Source organism: Daucus carota, chromosome 7 (genome assembly GCF_001625215.2).
Source record: "Daucus carota subsp. sativus chromosome 7, DH1 v3.0, whole genome shotgun sequence".
Lineage (NCBI taxonomy): Eukaryota > Viridiplantae > Streptophyta > Magnoliopsida > Apiales > Apiaceae > Daucus > Daucus carota.
The window spans coordinates 7151923-7176461 of NC_030387.2; the positions used below are offsets into that span (position 1 = coordinate 7151923).

At 37.6% G+C, this 24539-nt stretch overlaps 2 protein-coding genes across 11 annotated transcripts; both read right to left on the bottom strand.

Annotated features, from left to right (window-relative positions):
- Nucleotides 1-1027: 1027 nt before the first annotated feature.
- On the bottom strand, nt 1028-7222 carry LOC108193702 (pentatricopeptide repeat-containing protein At1g63130, mitochondrial-like). 3 transcript variants are annotated; one of them, XR_010285519.1, is made up of 3 exons: nt 5226-7222; nt 4886-4970; nt 1028-3896 (listed from the first exon to the last, which is right to left on the bottom strand). XR_010285519.1 is itself a non-coding variant. In XM_064081021.1 (2 exons), exon 1 carries the CDS (start codon nt 6729-6731, stop codon nt 5244-5246), a length of 1488 nt encoding a protein of 495 aa, XP_063937091.1. In that variant the 5' UTR covers nt 6732-7222; the 3' UTR covers nt 1028-4970; nt 5226-5243. The 3 variants fall into 3 exon arrangements, 1 of the variants encoding a protein (XP_063937091.1); XR_010285518.1 differs by having other exon boundaries at nt 1028-1620; nt 3809-3896; nt 4886-7222; XM_064081021.1 differs by having other exon boundaries at nt 1028-4970.
- Nucleotides 7223-8035: 813 nt separating this feature from the next.
- Nucleotides 8036-23929, bottom strand: LOC108196319 (RNA-dependent RNA polymerase 2). Of its 8 annotated transcripts, XM_064081017.1 has the most exons (8): nt 23246-23929; nt 18832-20735; nt 18536-18686; nt 17256-18442; nt 10805-10892; nt 9465-9543; nt 8543-8613; nt 8036-8464 (listed from the first exon to the last, which is right to left on the bottom strand). In XM_064081017.1, the coding sequence occupies exons 1-4, from the start codon at nt 23786-23788 to the stop codon at nt 17687-17689; spliced, it is 3354 nt and encodes a 1117-aa protein (XP_063937087.1). In that variant the 5' UTR covers nt 23789-23929; the 3' UTR covers nt 8036-8464; nt 8543-8613; nt 9465-9543; nt 10805-10892; nt 17256-17686. The 8 variants fall into 8 exon arrangements, with proteins under 8 accessions (XP_063937087.1, XP_063937090.1, XP_063937084.1 ...); XM_064081020.1 differs by lacking the exon at nt 9465-9543; XM_064081014.1 differs by having other exon boundaries at nt 8036-8613.
- Nucleotides 23930-24539: the final 610 nt, after the last annotated feature.

A 24539-nucleotide genomic window follows, 5' to 3' on the forward strand; every position in this document is an offset into this window, starting at 1 on the left:
GATGGAAATATACACAAAAATGGGATTAAATGGCAAAAGACAGCATTTTATTATATCTAGAATATTTATTTAATTTTGCAGATTCTGCGAACATATTTACTTCATGCATCATAAAGAAACAAATGTTCCAACTCTACCAAGTTTACACCCAATATTTGTTCTGCTTTGAAGAAGTTGTCTCACGGGGAAATCATTTCTGTCGAGCTCTTTCAAAATTTCACACTAGATTCGTCTGAATAATATTTTTCTGATCTCTAGAGTACCACCATTTTAGTTAGAAGTAATCTCTTCTCATAACAAAATATCCTAAAAAATGTCTTTTTTTAATAAAATACTAGACTGAAAATTAAAGGTAATATCCATTCCTCTGATAAACGCAAAACACACTTGGTGAGCCAGAAAGCGAAGCGACCATATTCTTGAGTTTTTAGTTATTATAACAAAATTGAATGATATCTTACAAATGTAGATTTTAATGTTGTTGGTATGCAAGTATAGACAGCTCTCTGAGATAGCACCATTAAAGTAGAGATGAGCCCCCAGGTTTTGCTTTGAGTGATCAGTTACTTTATGCATCATCACTACGACTATAAGTATTGGTTTGGTAATATTAAGGTGGTTGGGCATCCCCAACCACCTTTGAGTTTAGGATCAGGAGGGGGATTTTACCTTCCTGCAAATGCCAAGCAAGATCAGGCTAAAGTTGAAATTCACAGTGTTGATGACGAGTTTAAACATCTTGTCAGTGAAGCATCGTTGAAGAAACCATTTGCAACCATAGTATAGCTCACACTTGTAATACCCCATTTGCAACCATAGTATAGCTCACACTTGTAATACCATTTGTTAACCTGACTGTCAACCCGACCCGATACCCAAAATTGTCAGCCCTATCCTTGCCCCTTGTACTAACACTCCTTTCCGCACAAACTCCATACACAGATACACTTGTAATATCTGACTAGAGATTTTCATAAATTTCTTGCTCACAGCTAGACTCAACTCATGTAAAGTTCCCAGAGATAAATTTGAAAAATAATGAAATATTATTATATGAAAACATGCATGGTGTGTCCCTTTAAAAAAGAAAAACTCAAAGATATTTATCCATATCACGGCATTGAAAAATTTGCAACTTTCACCGCCAGTGGATTTTTACTCACTCTATTTCATTAACATCTATGCTCATCTGAAAGTCCTTCAAACTAAAAGCTAATAAGAGGTCACACATACTTGCATGTAGATATATACATATTCCAATAGTAACTAAATAAGAAACAAAAGAAAAACCCACATCACCGGCAACTTTCTGTCATCATATACCCCTAACATCATCCATCCGGATCCACACCCATGCCCATTAAATCCACTCTGGGTTCACTGAAGCTCCTAGACGCCCAACAGGCCTCACACATGCTCCATCCACGTCCAAGAGACTAAACTAGACCTCACCCCGGTACCGCTAGGGCCCATTCCGTCCTACTACGTCCCATCAAGACCCACCTCGGTTACTAATATGAAAGTCATTCAAACTCAAAACTAATAAGAGCTCACACATACTTGCATATAGAAATCTTATCTCTAACTGTGACCCAACTCAACTTCATAATCACAGTACACCTATAATATTTAAAGGAATCATCAGAGTACTTCAAAATGACAATTTATAGATAGAGAAATAGTTGTCGTGCAAGGAACAAAATATATAAAAGATTCATTTATCACATCAAATTAGAGCCATTTACACCTCTTTGACAAGTGCAACGCAAATTTTCTCCTTACTGTTAACCTTCAAATTGCACCACTTCACAAGCTCGTCAATCTAATTAGTTATTAAAGCTCATCAACCAAACATACTTTTATGTATACCACTAGCTGTAACAAAATATTCTCATTATTAGTATAATGTAGCTTGTTTAATAACATTTCATGATTTCAATTATAACAAAAAACAACCGATATTCCAAAATTATTTTCAAAATACGACGATATGAGCTCCTATTAGGAATATACTTCGGACTATCGATTTTATATTGGTCAGACAAAATTTATGTTCAAGTTTTCTTGTATCAGCACATTAAGAAATGAGATGAGACGAGTACCTCATACATACAAATTCACTATTAATTTTACTACTATTTCGGTTAGTAAATAGTGAGTGGGTATAAGTTTTTACTACACACATTTCTAATTATCTTAAAATTATATCTATAATATCTATATATTCTGAAAAACTGGTCCATGGGTAGGCCAATTGTTGATAAATACCTATGTATATATACCATTATATTTACTCAAATGTGCATGTGTATATGTTTGTTAATAAAAAAACAGTACATAATTACTTAAATTCCTCAAAAGCCTGAAACCATACCTTATTAGAATATTAGTCAAATAACTTGTACATTTATTTTCCAAAGATGTAAACAACCTTTAATTGTATCAGAATATATAAGGAGAGAGTTTAAATTACATCAGCATTTCAACTGAGTTGTCTGGATTCCATATCTTTGAAGACAGGTGTAGGTTGTTGCTGTAGCTACCACCAGTAACAGGTGATATAAGGTTCAAGTTAGATCAATAGCAAGTAGGCTAAGAAATATGTAATATCCTGGATAATTGATAAACTCAAAACTAAAGTTTCCGAAAAATTGCTAAAGCTGCCTGGCTACTTAAAGAAAGATAATTACTGATAAAACACTGAAATATATACCAAAAAAATTAAACAGATGTAGATTGTATAGATTTTATCAACCAAGTGATACATTTACCAAATAGCTTAAAAATTTGTTCAAATATGCTTGTCTTGTTTCATGATAATCTAGTAATGAGCAAAACACATAATCAAATCAATATATGGTAGTTTATATTTACGAAAAAAAATTAGACCACACACTAATCAGAAGGTATTTTTATTTTTTAGTACTAACTTTCATTGGATAGTAAAAATGAAGTAATAAGGGTTTGAAAGAAAGAATTAGCAAATCTGCGTCAATGTTACAGTAATTAAAACATCACAGAACAAATGGGAGACCGATTACCGGGCCATTCGGATTTTTTTATAAAAAAAATGGGTATAAAGTTCCTGAAATTTTGTTTTGGAATATCAGTGGCTCGTATGCCACACCGGTGATAGCAAAACAAACTGGAGTAGCTATGCTCAGTGGATTTTCGAAGAATTTATTCACTATGTTTTTCGATCATGATGGGGAAATCAATCTTAAGATTGCAATGGAAGGTTCTCCTTCTGATAAGGAGTATGCACGCTCTGTTAAGGGGTCAAGGAATTTGTGAAAATTAGGAGCAAATCCACGATTAAACATGGCATCCAAATTGTCCAAAACCTACATGAAAATGGACAAGCATATTGCAAGATTTTTAACAATATAGTCAAGTTGCTACAGTAAGCTCAATTGGTGTAGCTCAATTAGGCTGCCAGAAGAAGTGTTTTTCATTTACGCTGGTATTTCATCATTTTGTGGCATGAGATAATCCAGACCTTGAGTGGGATTCAATGTGACTTTAGAGACCCCGATAACATTTCTTTAGATTTGTATAAAAAGAAGCTAAGGTCTTCGAAGTTTTGTGACATTGTAGAAGTGCAAAATCATGACTTGCACGTATATGAATATAAACTAGAGTAATTGATCCAGTACCAATGATTGCAACAGCCCAGAAAGTAAAAAATCAATATTTTACCAAAAGCATCTCCCTATATTGCTGAACTTTTTGCATTTTAAGCTCTAATCAGGACACCAAAGGACTAACTTTAATTTTTGTAAGATTGTAACAGAACCTAAATGCGTACCTTTTAATCCTTTTGATCGATGATTATCATATCAATGCTCATGAAGTTGTTGTACTTTGTGTTGACAGATACCATGCGACAGAGGAACCTGACCAACCAGTTTTCCATATGGTAATCCATGTCAGAAATGTGAATGCCATAGTGGGTGGCACCAGTTTGGTGCTCAAATACAAAAATCAATATATTTGACATTAAAATAAACTCAATACCACATAAATAATACTCCCTCCGTCCCACTCATTTCTATACAGTTTTCTTCCATTGCTTGACACGCATTTTAAGACTTATATAAAGTATAGTTCTGTAACTTATTTTTAAAAAAAATTGCTCCTAAAATAAAAATTTTAACATTGTATCTTTATTCAGGAGAACAAAAAATTAAAATAATATATGGAAGTATATTTTATAAGAGCCTTGAAATACGTGCCGAGCACTCTCTCCTAAACATATATAATTCACCGGGACGGAGGGAGTATAGATTATTTACAGCATTATTAATTATTGTCTTACTGTCTCTTATTATTAATAATAATGGCATATATGATACAGTTTATAATGACTTAGTGGAATAGATAGAATTCAACACCATTCACAAATATATCAATAGCCTGGATAACTGGTCAGTGAAGAAACTCTCATTCCTTATTGATAGAACAGTAGGCCTCCCAGAAGTGATAACCCTATTAACACATATATCCTGCTATTTATCTAAAGAATGTTCCGATCAATATCTATCCTAGACCTTTTTTTGATTATCCAATTTCCTACATTTTATATTACTCTATTTTTGTCTTGCATTCGTACAAACCTTAAGTAATGTTAGTACTAAAGCTACTTTCCTCCTGTTAGTCCTGGCATTTCCCTAACGTTGAGCATTTTACAGATATGGTAATTTTGTGTCAACTCCTGCAATTGACCATTTCCGACCAATCTCTAGAAGTGTAGCTTTTTTTTTGAATATCGCAACAGAAAATAGAGGTCTCATTTGGAGATTTTAACTTAACAAAAGAAGCGCGTCATTGAGCCATTACAGTCCGGATTGGAATAGACGAAGTAACTATTTCAAGAACTTCTTACACAAAGCAAGAAGAGCAGGATCCTGTTCTTTTGATTCAAGTAATCCCAGGAACAAGGATGTTGTAGATGCATCTGCTGAGAAGCCCTGAGAACAAATCATATCTATAAGTACAATTGCTTCACTAATCACTATACTCCCCAACAACTTGTAACTGCAGTATGTTGAAGAAATAAACTATTCAATAGGAGAAGAACTGCGAAGGATACAATGACATCTGACAGTGCAGTAGCAGAGCCTCTGTCTATACTACATGCCATTATCACGACTTTTAGTGCCTGCAAATTTGGTTATCAAACCCTTGAAAAATGTTGGCACAATAGATAAGATTATGTATCTTACCACTCTCCTTTGTTACACCTACGGCAAGTACTTCTTGTGCAAAGCAAGGAGAGCAGGATCCTGTTCTTGCACATCAAGTAAATCCAGTAAAGCAGATGCGGTAGATGCATCTGATTCAAAGCCGTGACTACACATTTCATCCAGAAGTACACCTGCTTCATAGTACTTCTTATTGCGTAAACAGCCTCGGATTAGTATGTTGTAGGTTACATCAGTTGGCAAGCAATCATTTGCTTCCATTTCCCAGAATAGTTCATTCGCTTCCTCGAATAACCCCTCATGACAATATGCTTGGATCATCATTGTGTATGTCTTGGCGTTAGGCCGCAAACCTTTCAAAGGAAGGTTGTCAAAAAGGCTTCTTGCTTTCTCAAGATCTCCATTTTTGCTTAGTCCATCAATCAGAATACTGTAAACATGTATATCAGGAACCAACCCCCTGGATTCCAGTATTTGAAAAAAGGATAGTGCTTCAACAACATAACTGTTCTGGCAAAGACCACGCAACAAGATACGGCATGTCACCTTATCGAACTCAACACCTTCGTTAAACATCTTTTCTTTAAAAAATTTCCGTGCTTCAACATGTCTACCCGCATAAAAAAATCCTTGCAGTATAGTATTGTAAGTCTCAATAGTTGGGGTTAAACCATCATCGGGCATTTGTTGAAAAAGATCTATGGCTCTGTCCACTTTCAGCTTTTTACAATAACCGTTGATGAGGATATTGTAGCTACGAGTATCAGGCAATATTCCCTTTCTCTTCATGCTTTCGAACACTGCTAAAGCTTTATCAACCTCTCCAAGCAAGCAGTATCCATCCATGAGTGAATTGTAAGTGATTACATCAGGATAAACTCTTCTTTGAATCATCAACTCTATCACATCCTCTGCATCTTCAATCATTCCTTCTTTGCCATATGCATCAACAAATATGTTGAAAGTATAAACATTTGGAGAGATGTTCCTAACATCCATCTCATTACGCAATTGACGGACATCATGCCATCGATTAAAGTCAACCAACCCTTGAATTAATGAGCTATAGGTTACAACATTTGGAGATATTCCTTTCCTTGTCATTTGGTGGAGAAGACCCAATGCTTGATCGACTAATCTATGTTTACATAAACAGTCAATAATTGTGCTGTAAGTTATGGTATCAGGCTTGCAACCTTTCTTCGCCATATTTTTGAAGAACTTGACTGCCACAGAAGGATTCCCTTTCTTGCAGATGCCTTCAATGATAGTGTTATAGGTAACAACATCGGGTTGAATAAGTTGAAATCTGATGAGTTTCTGGAACAAAAGCTGAGCCTCATGAGGCATATCTTGGGAAATAAGGCCCCTAATGAGAGTGTTATAGGTAAACACATCAGGGACAGAACCGTGCTTGATGATTCCAGCCAACAATGAAAAGGCAAAATCGACACGATGCAAGTGACAAAAGCAATTAATGAGAGTATTAAAGGTAATTATATCAACAGGGATGCTTTCTACACGCATCTTTCTAAAAACGGAGACAGGCAGACAGCTACAGTGTAGTCTCTCATCTTAACAACAGCAGCTAAGAGTTGGTTAAATTTAATAACAGGAAGCAGAGGTTTCATAAGGAGCATTTTATCAAACAGTTGAAGAGCATCATCGAGTTTATCGAAACCGACCTTAGACTTCTCAAGGAGTAAATGTTGAAGTCGAGCATGAGCTGAATCAGAGGAATAGGGGAAATGGGGTTTGGGTTTACAGGGAATATTAGGGTTAGGTTTAGTGGAGAAGTGAGAAACTGCAATAACAGAGAAGGATGCAAGATCACAAGTATGAGCTGAAGCAGCAGAATATCGTAGGAATCGAGAAGTTAATATCACAAATTTCATCATTTTATCTCTAATTGTCAAAGACTCAGAAATTTCGCTGGCAGAACGCACAGAGTATCATCAGTTCAGAGTTCAGACCCAGATTTTGATTTTACGGTACTTCTAAATTCTAATGTACCGTCAATTGTATACGTTTCTTTATTACTTCTCGACGCGTTTGTTAAAGTTCTTCTAAAATATAATTATGCAACTTATTTTTAAAATTTTCTTTTTTATAAAAATATACATGTTATACTTTATAAAAAAAATTAAAAATAATTTATAGAACTATATTATATTGAAGCATTAAAATCCGTGTCGCGCCCCCGTCCCCAATGTATACTATTGACCGGGACGGAAGGAATACTTTTATATCAAATTTGGCGTAAATTCATCTCTAACGAAATTTTAAAAGTTATTTTCTGTGTTCCAAATTAAAAAAGCTGGTTAAATTTTAAGCACAAAATTTTGTTTTTTTAAAATAAAATTATAAATAAAAATTACAAAAGAGAAATTTAAAAATAAATTATGAAAATAATTAATCGATACACTTTAAATTATTTGTTCTGCTTTGAAGAAGTTGTCTCACGAGGAGATCATTTCTGTCCAGCTCTTTCAAAATTTCACAAGAATCGTACCTCCATTTTAATTAGAACTAATCTTTTGTCATAAGAAAATATCCTAAAAATGTCTTTTTAAAAAAAAAAAAAAATACTTGACTGAAAATGCAAAACACACTTGGTGATCCAGAAACCAAAGCGACCATATCCTTGAGTTTTTAGTTATTATAACAAACTTGAATAATATCTTACAAATCCAAATTCTAATGTTGTTCGTATGGAAGTATAGACAGCTCTGAAATGGCACCATTTAAGTAGAGATGAGCCCCCAGGTTTTGCTTTGAATGAAAACATGCATGGTGACACCTTAAAACAAAAACTAAATCATATTCATCTATTGGCATTGAAAAATTTGCAACTTTATTTAGCAAAAAAGAATAAAAAATTTGCAACTTTCACCGCCAATGGATTTTTTTACTCATTCTATCTCATTAACATCTATACTCATCTAAAAGTACTTCAAACTAAAAACTAATATAACATCTATACTCATCAAAATCCTTCAAACTAAAAGCTAATAAGAGCTCACACATACTTACATACTTGCATATAGATATATACATATTCAAATAGAAACTAAAGAGAAAACCCATATCACCCGTGCTTTATGTGTCATCACCGACCAGGGATCCAGACCCCTTCCACTAAATCCATTCTGGGTCCACTGAAGCTCTTAGACTCCCAACATGTCTCAGACATGCTCCATCCACGTCCAAGAGACCAAACTAGACCTCACCCCGGTATCGCTAGACCCATCCCGCCCTTACTAGATCCCATCAAGACCCACCTCAGTTACTAATATGAAAGTCATTCAAACTCAAAACAAATAAGAGCTCACACATACTTTGCATGTAGAAATCTCATCTCTGACTGTGAAACCTGACTCAACTTCATAATCACATTAGTACATTACACCTATAATATTTAAATGAATCATCAGAGTAATCCGAAATGACAATTTATAAATAGAGAAATAGTTGTCGTGCAAGGAAGAAAATATATAAAAGATTCATTTATCACATCAAAGTAGAGCCATTTACACCTCTTTGACAAGTGTAACGCAAATTTTCTCCTTACTATAAACCTTTAAATTGCACTTCACAAATCTAACTAGTTATTGAAGCTCATCAACCTAACATACTTGTATGTATACCACTAGCTGAAACAAAATATTCTCATCAAGTATAATGTAGCTTGTTTAATAACATTTCATGATTTCAATTAAAAAAAACAACCGATATTCCAAAATTATGTTCAGAATATGACGATATGAGGTACTATTAGGAATATACTTTGGAGTATCGATTTTATATTTGGTCAGACTAAATTTTTATGTTCAAATAAAATTTTCTTGTATCAGCACATTAAGAAATGAGATGAGCCGAGTGCGTCATACATATTCACTATTAATTTTGTTCGTACTAATATTCCGGTTAGTAAGTAGTGATTTAGTATAAGTTTTTACAGTTTTACTACACACATTTCTAATTATCTTAAAATTATATCTATATATTCTGAAAAACAGGTCCATAGGTAGGCGTATTTTTGATAAATACCTATGTATATGTACCATTATATATACTCAAATATGCATGTGTATATGTTTGTTAACAAAAAACAGTACATAATTACTTAAATTCCTCAAAAGCCTGAAACCATATCGTATTATATATTAGTCAAATAACTTGTGCATTTATTTTCCAAAGATGTAAAGTGTAAACAACCTTTAATTGTATCAGAGTATAAAAAGAGAGAGTTTAAATTACATCAGCACTTCAACTAGGTGTCTGTTAGATTCCATATCTTTGAAGACAGGTGTAGGTGCTGTTGCTGTAGCTACCACCACTAACAGGTAATATAAGGACCAAGTTAGATCAATAGCAAGTAGGCTAAGAAATATGTAATATCCTGCATAAATGATAAACTCAAAAACTAAGGTTTTGCTGAAAGATTGCTAAAGCTGCCTGGCTACTTAAAGAAAGACAATTACTGATAAAACACTAAAATATATACCAAAAAAATTAAACAAACGTAGATAGAATAGATTTTATCAACTAAGTGATACATTTACCAAATAGCTTAATATTTTGTTCAAATATGCTTGTCTTGTTTCACAATAATCTACTAATGAGAAAAACACATAATCGAATCAATATATGGTACTTTATATTTGCAAAACAATTAGAGCACACACTAATTAGAAGGTATTTTTAGTACTAACTTTCATTGGATAGTAAAAATGAAGTAATAAGGGTTTGAAAGAAAGAATTAGCAAATCTGCGTCAATTTTGCAGTAATTAAAAGATCACAGAACAAATGGGAGACTGATTACGAGGCCATTCAGATTTTTTTTATAGAAAAAATGGGTATGAAGTTCCTGAACTTTTGTTTTGGAATATCAGTGGCTCGTATGCCACACTGGTGATAGCAAAACAAACTGGAGTAGCTATGCTTAGTGGATTTTCGAAGAATGTATTCACTATGTTTGGATCATGATGGGGAAATCAATCTTAAGATTGCAATGGAACGTGCACTTTCTGGTAAAGAGTATGCACGCTCTGTTAAGGGGTCAAGGAATTTGTGAAAATTAGGAGAAAAACCACGATCAAACATGGCATCCGAATTGTCCAAAACCTACATGAAAATGGACAAGCATATAGCAAGTTTTTTTAACAAATACAGTCAAGTTGCTGCAGTAAGCTCAATTAGTGTAGCTCAAGTAGGGTGCCAGAAGAAGTGTTTTTCATACAAGCTGGTATTTCATTCATTTTGTGGCATGAGATAATCCAGACCTTGAGTGGGATTCAATGTGACTTTAGATAACATTTCTTTAGATTTGTATAAAATGCAGCTAAAGTCTTCAAAGTTTTGTGACATTGTAGAAGTGTAAATAATAATTAAAAAGATCATGGCTTGCACATATATGAATATAAAAAGAGTAATCGATCCAGTACCAAAGATTGCAGCAGCCCAGAAAGTAAAAAATCAATATATTACCAAAAGCATCTCCCTGTATTGCTGAACTTTTTGCATTTTAAGCTCTAATCAGGACACCAAAGGACTGACTTTAATGTTTGTAAGATTGTAACAGAACCTTAATGCGTACCTTTTAATCCTTTTGATCGATGATTATCATATCAATGCTCATGAAGTTGTTGTACTTTGTGTTGACAGACTCCATGCGACAGAGGAACCTGACCAACCAGTTTTCCATATGGTAATCCATGTCAGAAAGGTGAATGCCATAGTGGCACCAGTTGGTGCCCAAATACAAAAATCAATATAATTGACATTGAAATAAACTTAATATAACATAAATAATAGTATAAAATATCTACAACTTTATTAATAATCGTCTTTACTGTCTCTTATAAATAATAATAATGGCCTGTGAAATACACTTTATAATGACTTAGTGGAATGGATAGAATTCAACACCATTAACAAATATATCAATAGCCTGGATGCCTCGTTGAAGAAACTCTCATTCCTTGTTTCCTTCTTGATAGAACAGTAGGCCTCCCAGAAGTGAGACCCCTATTAACACATATATCCTGCTATTTATCTAAAGAATGTTCCGATCAATATCTGTCCTAGACCTTTTTCTATTTATACATTTTCCTACATTTTATATTACTCTATTTCCTGCTTGCTTATATACTCATTGTGAGTTCCTCAAATACAGCAGAAAACCTAACAAATGCATTACCTCACACCAACACAGAGAATATAAGTGCTATAATGTCATGACACCAGGACCGGTCAAGGAATTGATTAAATATGCGAGGAGACAGAACAAGGACAGGAAGGACATTTCATCTAAGGAAGTCAACAACTCAGGTCAAGGGGTAAAACAGTAAAGTGTAGCTGCAATCACACAAAAGGGGGGCGAGGGTTGTTGGGAAGGGGATCTGAATATTGTGTCATCTTGTTATTTTACTTGTTTTCTCTGGAGAGATCTGGGCCTCTCGAAAGCTCAGCGTATCATTTCTTTTGTAATCAGACGCTTGAAGTTGTTATTACGTTAATTGCATAGTCAGTTCATTACAAAGTGGTATCAGAGCCCTCGATCTGATGGGGCCTCCGACGGTAGCGCAACGAATTGATCAACTCGAGGAGAAGGCGACTGAGATGGAGGAAACAATGGCTGAGATGGTAACGAAGGCGGTGGAGCGTGCGATGGACGCGATGCGTCACTCGCTCACGGAACTCATCCTCGAGAACCAGGCAAAAGCAGATCTGAGGATGGGGACCGAGTTTGAAGCGATCTCGGGGCGCCTTGAAGGGCGGATCAGTCGGAGTAGAGAGTATCAGGAGCAGCTCATTAACACTATGAGAACTGACCAGCTGAAGTTTCAAACGGAGATCAAGTCGTCTCTCTCTGGGCTCCTCATTCACCCACTAACCGGTGGGGATAAGGCGGAGGGTAGTGTCAACCGGCCACCAGTTGTGACACAAGGGTTTCCAGCCTCACCAGGTATGCACCCTCACCTCTCAGCTGATACACATCACTTGGAGCGCGGAAAGGATGATGGGGTACAGGGGTTTGGGATGGGTTTGGGTGTGAACGGTGCTGGTGGTTGGGGACGAGGGCAGGGCGGTGGTTATGTGGCTGGAGGGTCTGGAGGTGGGCCTGGCCACTGGCGTTATCGTAAACTTGATATGCCTATATTTGATGGGGAGGATCCGGATGGGTGGATCTTGCGTGTGGAGCGCTATTTCAACTTTTATCGTATGACGGAGGATGAAATGTTGGAGGCAGTTGCTGTGGCCTTGGATGGTGAGGCGTTGCGTTGGTATCAATGGGAAAATAAACGACATCCGATTCGCCGTTGGAGTGATCTTAAGGGGTTTATATTGCGGCAGTTTCGTTCTATTAGTGGTGGCTCCCTCTATGAGCAATGGCTCTCTACAACTCAGACTACCACGGTGCAAGAATATCGACGCAAATTTATTGAGACAGTGGCTCCCTTGGATCGAGTTTCGGAAGATATTCTGCTCGGGCAATTCATAAATGGGCTTAAGGAGGAGATTCGAGCAGAAGTGAGGTTGCTAAGCCCAGTAAATCTGGAACAAGCTATGGAAATCGCGATAAGGGTGGAGGAGAAGCACAGGGTAACAAATGGAAAGAAACAGGGTTGGAGTTCTTTCAAATCAGGGTCGTTGTCCTCGTACACTAAGGGTTCCACAGCAGTAGCTCCGTACACCTTGGGGCCCTCTCCCATGTCTCCTTCCAATCGTAGTGTAGCTTCCACTGGCTCGGAATCTCACGGCTCTGTCCAGTCCCCAAACTCGGTGTCTCACCTGGCCAGGACAGTGGGGGAAGTGCGGAGATTAACAGACAAGGAGTTGCAGGACAAAAGAGCTAAGGGACTATGCTATAGATGTGATGAAAAATGGGCCACAGGCCACAGATGCAAGAAAAAGGAACTAAGTGTCCTTCTTACAGAAGATGATGATGAAGAGAGTGAAGGGGCTGACAGTGAGCAATTGCTACCACCGACTGAGGAAATCAGTGGGGAAGTTTCTCTCAACTCGGTTATTGGTTTATCGAACCCAAAAACCATGAAATTGCGTGGGCTGATTGGGCACAGTGAGGTAGTGGTCATGATAGATCCAGGGGCCACTCACAATTTCTTGTCACTAAGTTTAATTCAAGCTGAGGGGCTGGCTGTCACACCTTCGGGCAGTTTTGGCGTTTCGCTTGGTAATGGGGAGGCAGTTCGTGGCGAAGGCGTGTGCAAATCTGTTTGCCTACAGTTGGATGGAGGCATGGAAATCATTGAGGACTTCTTACCATTGGGGTTGGGGAGTTCAGATGTAATATTAGGGGTGCAATGGTTAGAGAAATTGGGAGTGGTAATGACCAATTGGAAGACTCAAGTAATGAAATTCGAAGTGGAAGGTGAACTTATTACTCTAAAGGGGGATCCTACCTTGGTTAAATCTAGGGTGTCACTGAAATCCATGCTCAGAATGCTTAAAAAGAAAGAGATGGGGTACTGGGTCGAGTGCAGTAGCTTGGAATCCAGCCGGGCACAAGACACGCAGCTACTGGCCAACACCACCATTCCAGCCTTCCTCGCCACAACAATTTCGCAGCACACACAGGTTTTTGCTGAACCCACAGGCCTACCCCCAGTTCGAAATCACGAACATGCGATCTGCCTGAAACAAGGAAGTAACCCAGTAGGGGTCCGTCCCTATCGTTACCCTCAGTCTCAGAAAGATGAGATTGAACGCTTGATCACGGAGATGTTAGCAGCTGGGATTATCAAGCCCTCAACAAGTCCGTTTTCGAGCCCAGTCCTCCTTGTCAAGAAGAAAGACGGATCTTGGCGTTTTTGCGTGGACTACAGGGCTCTTAACAAGGAGACAGTGGCTGATAAATTTCCTATTCCGGTGATAGACGAATTGTTAGACGAACTTCATGGTGCTCGAATTTTTTCAAAGTTAGACCTTAAGTCAGGCTACCATCAAATCTTGGTCAAACCTGAGGACACCCACAAGACTGCTTTTCGCACACACGACGGGCACTATGAATTCTTGGTGATGCCGTTTGGGTTGATGAATGCCCCGGCGACGTTCCAGTCACTAATGAATGATGTATTCAGGCCGTGCTTAAGGAGGTTTGTTTTGGTGTTTTTTGACGACATTTTGGTGTATAGTAAGACGGAGTTGGAGCACACTGAACACATGCAGGTGGCACTCGGTTTACTGGCTGAACACTCCTTATTTGCGAATTTGAAGAAGTGTGAATTCGGCAAATCGAAGGTGGGTTACTTGGGTCATGTCATATCAGCCCAAGGAGTTGGTGTCGATCAAGACAAAGTGCAAGCAGTAGTGGAATGGCCTGTACCCCAGAATTTACGTGACTTGCGAGGCTTCTTGGGATTAACTGGTTATTACCGAAAGTTTGTGGCGAAGTATGCTCAGATAGCGCAGCCACTTACAGACCAGTTGCGCAAAGACAATTTCGGTTGGTCTGAGGCGGCGGATACGGCTTTCTCGACTCTCAAAGCTGCTATGGTTTCAGCGCCAGTAATGGTTTTACCTGATTTTAAACAAACATTTGTGCTAGAATCTGATGCGAGTGGATATGGCATTGGGGCAGTGTTGATGCAACAGGGGCGCCCAATCGCATATTTTAGTAAGCTGTTGGGAAGTCGAGCACAGCAGAAATCAATTTACGAAAAAGAACTAATTGCAATCTGTTTAGCAGTTCAGAAATGGCGTCATTACCTTATGGGGCGGCATTTTGTTATTCGGACAGACCAACAAAGCCTCCGGTTCATTACTCAACAACGAGAAGTTAATGCTGATTACCAGAAATGGGTGACAAAACTTCTGGGGTTTGATTTCGAAGTGCAGTATAAGCCAGGTGCGTCCAATCGAGTCGCGGATGCTCTCTCCCGTAAGCAAGTGGGTGAAGTTACATTACAGAATCTGGTCTGCAATACTCTGCTAACTACACATGGGGTACAGTGGACGAAGCTGGATCAAGAAGTCCAGGAGGACCCAGAGTTACGACTCATTATTGAGGAACTGCACAAGGGGACGAATGAACAAGCGGGGTTTCACTTAGTTGACAACCGTCTCATGTACAAGCAGAGATTCGTGTTACCACGACAGTCGGCTTATATAACCACTCTTCTCAAAGAATACCATGATTCTGTCATTGGGGGCCATGCGGGTGAATTGAAGACGTATTTGCGAATGGCCCAAGAATGGTTCTGGAAAGGCATGCGCCGGGATGTCTCCACATATGTTAAACAGTGTAGTATCTGTCAACAGCAGAAAAATTTGCAGAAATCACCAGCAGGGTTACTGCAGCCATTATCCATTCCCATGTTGGTCTGGGAAGACATCAGCCTTGATTTTGTGGAGGGGCTTCCACTCTCAAAAGGGGTTAACACCATTCTGGTTGTAGTTGATCGATTATCTAAGTATGCCCATTTCATTGGGCTTCGTCACCCGTTTGATGCATACACAGTTGCTTCGGTTTTTGTGAAAGAGATAGTTCGTCTTCACGGATTCCCCGGGTCAATTGTTTCTGACCGTGACAGAATTTTCCTCAGCACCTTTTGGAAGGAATTATTTAAACTTCAGGGTACAGATTTGAAACGCAGCACCTCCTACCACCCGCAGACGGATGGACAAACTGAAATAGTTAACAAGGGTCTGGAAACGTATTTGCGCTGTTTTGTTGGGGACAAGCCAAGGACTTGGGCACAGTGGCTGTCATGGGCGGAATATTCTTATAACACTTCTCCGCATTGTTCCACCAAACTGAGCCCTTTCAAGGTATTATATGGACGAGACCCCCCTCATCTGATGCGTGTGGGAAGAGGACAAACTTTTGTGGATAGCTTAGACGAATTGTTACAGGAGAGAGACGCCATGTTGGCTGAACTCCATTACAATCTGATGAAAGCTCAACAGGTGATGAAACGAGCTGCTGATGCTAAGAGAAGAGATGAGGAATTTGCTGTGGGGGATTCCGTTTACTTGAAATTGCAACCCTACAGGCAACGATCACTTGCTAGACGGCCTTTTGAAAAACTGTCCCCTCGATTTTATGGTCCCTTTACAGTCCTGCAGCGCATTGGTAAGGTTGCGTATAAGTTGGATCTACCTCAGGACAGTCGCATACATTCAGTGTTTCACGTATCTCAACTTAAGAAATCTGTGGGCTTGGCTCAAGTATCCCCAACCTTACCCCCACAGCTGAATGCTGAAATGGAGTTAGTGGTGGAGCCAGAGGAAGTGTTAGAGGTCCGTCAAGTGCAAGTGGGACAGAATTCACAGTTGGAGGCACTGATCAAATGGAAGACCTTACCGGCTTATGAAGCAACTTGGGAGGAAGTAGCTTTAGTTGCACATCAGTTCCCTCACTTCCACCTTGAGGACAAGGTGAATCTTTGGGCCGGGGGTAATGTCATGACACCAGGACCGGTCAAGGAATTGATTAAATATGCGAGGAGACAGAACAAGGACAGGAAGGACATTTCATCTAAGGAAGTCAACAACTCAGGTCAAGGGGTAAAACAGTAAAGTGTAGCTGCAATCACACAAAAGGGGGGCGAGGGTTGTTGGGAAGGGGATCTGAATATTGTGTCATCTTGTTATTTTACTTGTTTTCTCTGGAGAGATCTGGGCCTCTCGAAAGCTCAGCGTATCATTTCTTTTGTAATCAGACGCTTGAAGTTGTTATTACGTTAATTGCATAGTCAGTTCATTACATATAACACCACCGGAAGACTCTATTATCTGTCAACTCAGACAAAAAAAGCATGAGCCATAAAACTGGATACTGACGGATAGTTGGATTCCCATCTTACACCCATAATAACTTGCAATTCCACAGCTCAAAAATACAAAAAGAAGTTCTATAGACAACAACAACAACAACAACAACAACAACAAGCAGCACTCTAAGTCAAGAATATCAGGGAGTAAATTAAGCAATACAAATGAGAAATATTACAATTAAGTAAGATATAAAAAAATTATATGAACTACTCAGCAACTGTGTTTGTGCGTGTTGATTAGTGTACCTTCAGAAGATGGATAAAATGAAGCTCAAATACGCTCGGCTCGCCGACAGGAAAATGGGAGATAGGGCAGATGAACCCTTCCTGTATATCAGATGACTTCATGTTTTGTAACAGTCGGTGGCATTTTGGATATTCCGGATTTGACAAGGGCATATCAGTAATTTTACTGTACTCTTTATTACAGTTTTTGCCCTTTGTTAGGCTGTAATTTTCATTTACAAAAAAAAAATTACCGCATCTCAGATCTAATTTCTAATATATTACTTAAAGACAGAAGCAACCAGTGAAACTTAAATATTAGAAAATATACATTCAAGTAGAATTACCAACACTTTGGTTGTAACAAGGGGTGGTGGTAAAATACCAGGTACAACCAAATTAACTTCAAGTAAAAAGTTATTCTACTAATATAAGCCAGACATACCCTAAGACTAAATTTTGCTGTTGACTGACTTGATATCAAGCAATATATCACCTACAATCCATGGAAAGCCAAGGCACTTGATGCTTTCTTGACAATGAGTAGGATGATAAGTTACGTAATACCATGCCGATGCCAGCTTCTGTTTTTCTTGTTCTGCACAGCTGCTGTCGAACCATCCTGTGGCTTCCTTGTGCAGGTTCTTGATTGATATCATAATACGATCCTTTGTTTCTCCGTATCTTCGATTATCTCGCAACAAATATGACGAATGTCTTTGCAGATTACCAGATAGAATTTCGACTTCATTTTTAGCTTCATAATACTTCATCAGGCTAACAAGTTTATCCAAGTACATCTCCTTGTGGCCTTCAGCAATACTGATAAAAGATTCAAAGCCATTCACTTCAAGATCTTGATCATAAGAATCTTGGAAATTGTTTGGGTAGGCAGGACCCAACTTCTCACGCTCTGTAGAGTCAACAGTAGCACGGTAGAGTTTCCCTAGTGCTCCTTGGGAAGTGTAACACTGTTTTTCCCACCTTTCCATAAAATCCGGAAACATCCTTGGTTTTAAGGCCCTAGGCATTTCTGCTGGTGCTCCTGTTTTTGCAAAGTCTACTGCCATTGAGTGAAGGTTTGCCAAGTAGAGACATGTTTCACTCAAAGCTTTATCTTGATCAAGGTCTGCATGAACTAAATGTGCAGTAGAGATGGTCCCCAAGCTATCATTGATCAGATAATCAACAAAAAACCTTTGAATTTCCTAAAAATCATAGAAAGGGGGGATTAAAATACTAGGACACCATCAACATTCTCTTTTTATAATCACACATGAGAAAATTGAAATTTAATATACCTCCAAAGATACATCATGATCCACTAGGCGTGGTCTACGTCCAGTGTAATCCATAGGGGCTACAGTTCGAGGTGGAATAAGTTTTTTATCCCAACTTATGAAATATAAGTCACCATCAAGGTCACCACCAGAGCATTCATTTGGATGTGGCCTGAAAAAAAAATTAAATTATTGTATTAAAATGACATAACCCCCTCCTTTTAAATTCTTGAAGGATAAGCCTCTCAATCTGATATAGTGGTATGTAAATTATATGTAAAAACAAGACGAGTGAGACTTTGTACAAACTCCACTACCTTTCACCTTTCTGAGGGAAGACAAGGCAATTTGTCAAGCCATTCTTCACCAGTGACTCATCATATACAGCCTCAAGAACTCTGATATCTCCTGGGTGTAGACAAGGATTTTTTGTAACCACAACCCTCCCGATCAGTACAGACGTAGTTTCATCTACTTTGTGAAAGAAAGTCTGTTCACCACTTTTTAGCTCCCGATTAGTCATGGTTATTCGAATATAAACCTGGCCATAGTCTAAAATGCCACTTTCATCTAGACATCCAATTAGGATACGGCCCTTGGGAACAAGAATACGACACCTGCTTCTTAAGTCAGAAACCTGAAGTTCGTAATGTGATCGAAGCATCATGGAGAGGTAAGGTTCCTCGTTTGGATTGTAACCTTTAACCAACATATTTGCTAGAATTCTATTACCATCACTCTTACCCATGCTTTCGAGGATATCTAATGCTGCCTCTTTTTCACTTAACATTTTTTGGAGAACACGAATTTGAACGTCTTGCAGGGCCACAAAAGAATGATCCTCCACACCCAAGGTAGATAAAAGGGATATAATTTCCCGATTTAAGTAGCAAGGCATAGACTCACTCCAGCTAGTTATATTAAGCATCCTATTTTCTGAATCAAATTTATGCATGCTACCACGCAAGGATAGTTTGTGAGAAGATTTATTGTCAACGGCCAGGACACCCTTATAGCCACCAAATCGGATCTGAAATGCAGAGGGAGTATGACTGAGTCCACACTTTTTAGCAACTTCCTTAGCAAAAGTATAGGAAATCTTCCCAATACCATCAGAGAAGCAGTACTCAACACCGTCAGACACCACTTCGACGTCCGGAATAATCTCCACCTCTCGTGGTAAAACTTCTACAATTTGCGTGGAAGAGCTAAACAATTGACCCATCCTCGCAGCACATTTTGACACATTGCGTATTTTGTTAAAACAACCCATCCAATCCCTGATATCTTCTGCTCTCACATGCTCATTTGAAGCAAACATCCATACTGAATTTGAACGAAGCTGACTAGCCGAGAACGCTAAAAATTGAAATCTTTTAGCACCTATAACAATTCCCTCCCTGAGAACAGACAATACACGGTGGTATATGGAAGTCCTGAAAGGCTTAGCAAATATACCTTTCTGAGTGCTTGCTGAAACAGTATGAGGATGAAGCTTACCCAGATCTTCATCAACAAAAGTTACTCTTAAGAAATCTGAAGCATATGAAGAAAAATTCTTCACAACATAACTAGATGATTCAAGTTCAGGGCCTAAGCAGTATATCTTTGACGGGCTGATGAGAACTCTATGACAACTCATCACATTAGGATTTGTTGATTTGCTAACAGATGATGGCTGCAAATTCTTTCCATTATTCTTTTGAAATTCCAAGTGGTCATTAATAAAATGCATAGGATCAAAACACATGTACTGCAATTTATGGACTTTCTGAAGGATTGCCAAGGCCTTTAATTTGTTCAAACTGCTGAGCAACTCAAGCAAATCAGGACTCACTGCAGCAAGGCTGAGTTTGTGACTGTGAACAAGTGCATTAAGCTGGAAAAGGACCTCATATGATAAATTAGACTTTTGTGGACACCTTACTAGTGGATTGAGCTCAGATGAAGTGTGAAACTCTTCACTTTCTTTCAGGACTAGTTTGGTGAACTCATTTTTATAGAATGGTAATTTAGAAAAGGCATCTAAACCAGAGGTCCCTTCTACAAATTCGCAACATAATGCACAAGACTGCCCAATAGACTTCACAGTGGAAAAATCTGTTTCGCGAATCCACAGAAAATCAAAATCTTCCTTGCATACATGGTAACGGTCTGATCCAAACCTCGTAGCTACATGGGGCCCCAAAACCTTTTTGTATATCCTTGGTGCATACTTCAGCTGAAAATCAACATTATAAGAATTCGTATATCAGACACACCCATGTAACCCATCTGTTTCTAGGAGTAGATAGGATGTTTCCATAAAGACAGCAGCTTTAACAGTGTAATAACAGCAAAAAAAACATTGATAAAATCAAGCTACCAAAAGTTGAGTACTAAAGCATCCTGATCATGAAATATAAAACCAAAATGAATCATATGAAAAATAATCCACACAGATCGTTACCTGGATTGTGCAAAAAAGATATATTTTTTCACACATGCATTAAACAAGCTACCTAAAACTGAGTAGTACAAAATCCCATTCACAAAAACTTGAAAACAAAAATGCTTATAGGAATATGTATACCTTGCAAAGACCTAAGACTTTGATAGTGCTACAACAGCAACACAGACATACATGATAAACACAGAGATAGTAAAGTAAAAAAAGAATATTCATCACAAAAAAAAACCTAGTAAAATGAGCATACTTACAGTCAAGAGCATCCCATTAGGCAACAAAATCCCATTCACAAAAACTTGAAAACAAAAATGCTTATAGGAATATGTATACAAAAGAAGGTCTTTGGTTAGTATTAAAGTAAATAAAATAAATAAGTTTAATTTAAAAAAGACACCAGTTTAAATATATTTATAATAAAATATTAACATTATTAACATGTAATATAACTGTAACCATAACTAAAATTAAATCCATAAAATACTAAAGAGATAAATAAGCCAACAAAATGACACTAGATTGTCTTTCAAAGATACGTGTATAAGAGCATCTCTAACCCTGTAAAACACTTAACTAAAAGTAATTAATACATCCTATAAATATACATTGCAAGGTCTAGGAAGTATTGGTATGCTTTCCAGATGGATGTATTCAAAGCATTTTTGCACGGAGAGATAGAAGAAACAGTATGCATAAAGCTGCCTCAGGGATACAAAGGTCTAGAAAGTAGAGTTTCTGCAGCAGAGGGGGAGAACTGCTTGGCAGATATAAACCTTGCATGTAAATTAAAGAAAGTTTTATACGAACTTCGACATGCACCAAGAAAATGGTTCTTGAAGCTATCCACAAGTATATTACAAGCCATTGGTTTTGTTCAATCAGAGGCAGACTACAACTTTTTTACTAAAACTACTGTAGAAGAAGAAGCCATCACTCTACTGCTTGTTTATGTAGATGACTTTATGATTTGTGGAAGCTCAATGAAAAAATCAACATACTCAACACGTACTTATCATCTACATTTCATATGAAAGATTCGGGCAATTGACACTTTCTGAGATTGTAAATAGATAGATGCTAATATATTTTTCGTATCATAGAAAAAGTATACATTGGATCACTTAAAAGAGTCTGGCATACAAAATTCAACTCCTTGAAATTATCATTGGACGGTCATTTGAAACTCAATACAGACAAGGGTGATCACATACCAACCCATAGGAGTATCAAAAATTGCTTGGAAAAACTATCTACTTCACAGTGACAAGACCAGATAAATGTCCCGGTTCATAATTTTTCTCAATTTATGAAGCAACCTACTATGATTCATATGCAAGCAGCAAAGAGAGTTCTTAGATATCTGGTTGGTAACAAAGACCAAGGACAACTGCTAGTATCTTCTTTTGCAGCTCAGCTGGTTGCTTACGGTGACAATAAATGGGAAAACTGTCCAACCACAAGAAGATCTACAAGTGGTTACTGTCTTCTAATAGGCAAATCTCCCATCTCATGACAAATAAAAAAGCAAACTATGATTGCTCGATCCAGTGCAGAGGCAGAATACTGGACCATGGCTCTCACAACATGTAAAATCAGTTGGCTAACAGCTTTACTCAAAGACATGAGATTGACCAACTTGTCCTAATCTGATGAAGGTTGACAATCAAGTTGCACTATCTACAGCAGCTAATCTAGTTCTTCATCAACGGACAAAACACATAGAATTGGATTGTCACTATGTTAGGGACGAAATGGCAGTAGGAGATATAGTTACTATTCATGTACCAACTCCAAGCAACATTACTATTTGTTGGACAAGTTTTGAGTCTCTGCTCAGCTTTCCACTCCACTTGAGGGGGAGTAATGAAGGAAGTCAATGTTCGTGAAGATGTATTTATCCTAGTATTAAATAAATAGCTCTACTCTTTTGTATTTTCATGCAGTTTCATACAGTGTAGCTAATAGACTTTTATAGTGCTACAGCAGCAACACGGACATACATAATAAACGCAGAGATAAGAAAGTAAACAAATATCCATCACAAAGAAACAAAAACTAGTAAAATGAGCATACTTACAGTCAAGAGCACCCCATTAGGCTACAAAATCCCATTCACAAAAACTTGAAAACAAAAATGCTTATAGGAATATGTATACCATGCAAAGACCTAAAATACGATAGTGCTACAGCAGCAACAAGGACATACATAAAACAACATATAACCGCAGATATAAGAAACTAAACAAACATCCATCACAAAAAACTACTAAGATGAGCATACTTACAGTGAGTAGCACCCCATTAGGCTCAGTCCCACCATTCAAACAACACTTCGAAACCTCCAAAACATCCCCAAACAAAACCTCCAGCTTATAGCTAACCCCATCACAATCCAACCAAAACTCACAAGCCATCCTCTCAGGCATAACCCAAGCTCTCACACTCCCCCATCTCTCCAGCACACTCATCCACTCACTCCCACTCAAAATCCCAGCACTCAAAACCCCATTCTCAACCCTATTCGAAACCTCCGCAGGTCGAATAATAACATCATCAAACGAAGAAGACAAACAGATGTTGTGCTTCTTGAAAACAAGCTGCCCTTGTTGATACAGTGTCAAGGCTCTGATTTTGTGTTCCAGGGTTTCGAATTGGACTCTCCCGGAGTCTCTTGGCTTCCAATTTTTGTGCTCAGAGAAGATTTCACAGGCAAAGACTGAGGCTTTACCGATTCTTGATTCAAAGAAATCAAGAATCTCCTGGGCTGTGGTGGTTCTGGGGATGTTCGAAAACTTTAGTGACAATGTGGGTCTTTCTTCAACACCCATTTCGGAGAGTTGGAGATTCACAGACGAAGGTATAGTAATGAAGGAGATTATGCAAGAGAGAAAGAGTTTCAGGGTTTTAGTATTTGCAATATGAAACTCAGCGAAAACAAACAAGACGAAGATGTTTGTCTCTCGTTGCAAGTGAAGTTGTGAATTGCAGTCATATAAGAAAAATCCATTCTATATTTTAAATTATTATTAAAAACAATTCTCTCAAAAATTAAAAAAATTACTTTTACAAAAATAAAAGGTGACCTACTTTTTCCTTAAAAAAATGAGCTAAAACCAAAAACCTGTTTCTGAAAAAGCTGTTTTTCACCATCAAACTGTACCTTTTTTGTATAAATTAAACTATTCGGGTTATTAATAAAGTTGGCCGGAAATTTATTATATTAAATGCAATTTTAATTTTTGTAAAAGTAAATTTTTGAGTTGATAATCAAATATATCATCAGTGTTTTATTATTTGACATATTGATTTTTGACAAACAATCTTAAATAAGTAGAATTAATTATTTATAATTTATTATAAATTAAAATATAAAAATAATAATTTTAACTATACGGTCAAAATAATTGTGCATGAAATCAAAACAAGGAGATTAAGGAATCCTAGATGATCTAAATTGGATATCCAAATTTTTGAGGTTTATGATATATTAATTTGAAATATTTTAATTAGTGATATTATTATATATACATCGGTTTCAGATGATCTACCGTCCTTTCATGAATCACATATGTGGAAAAC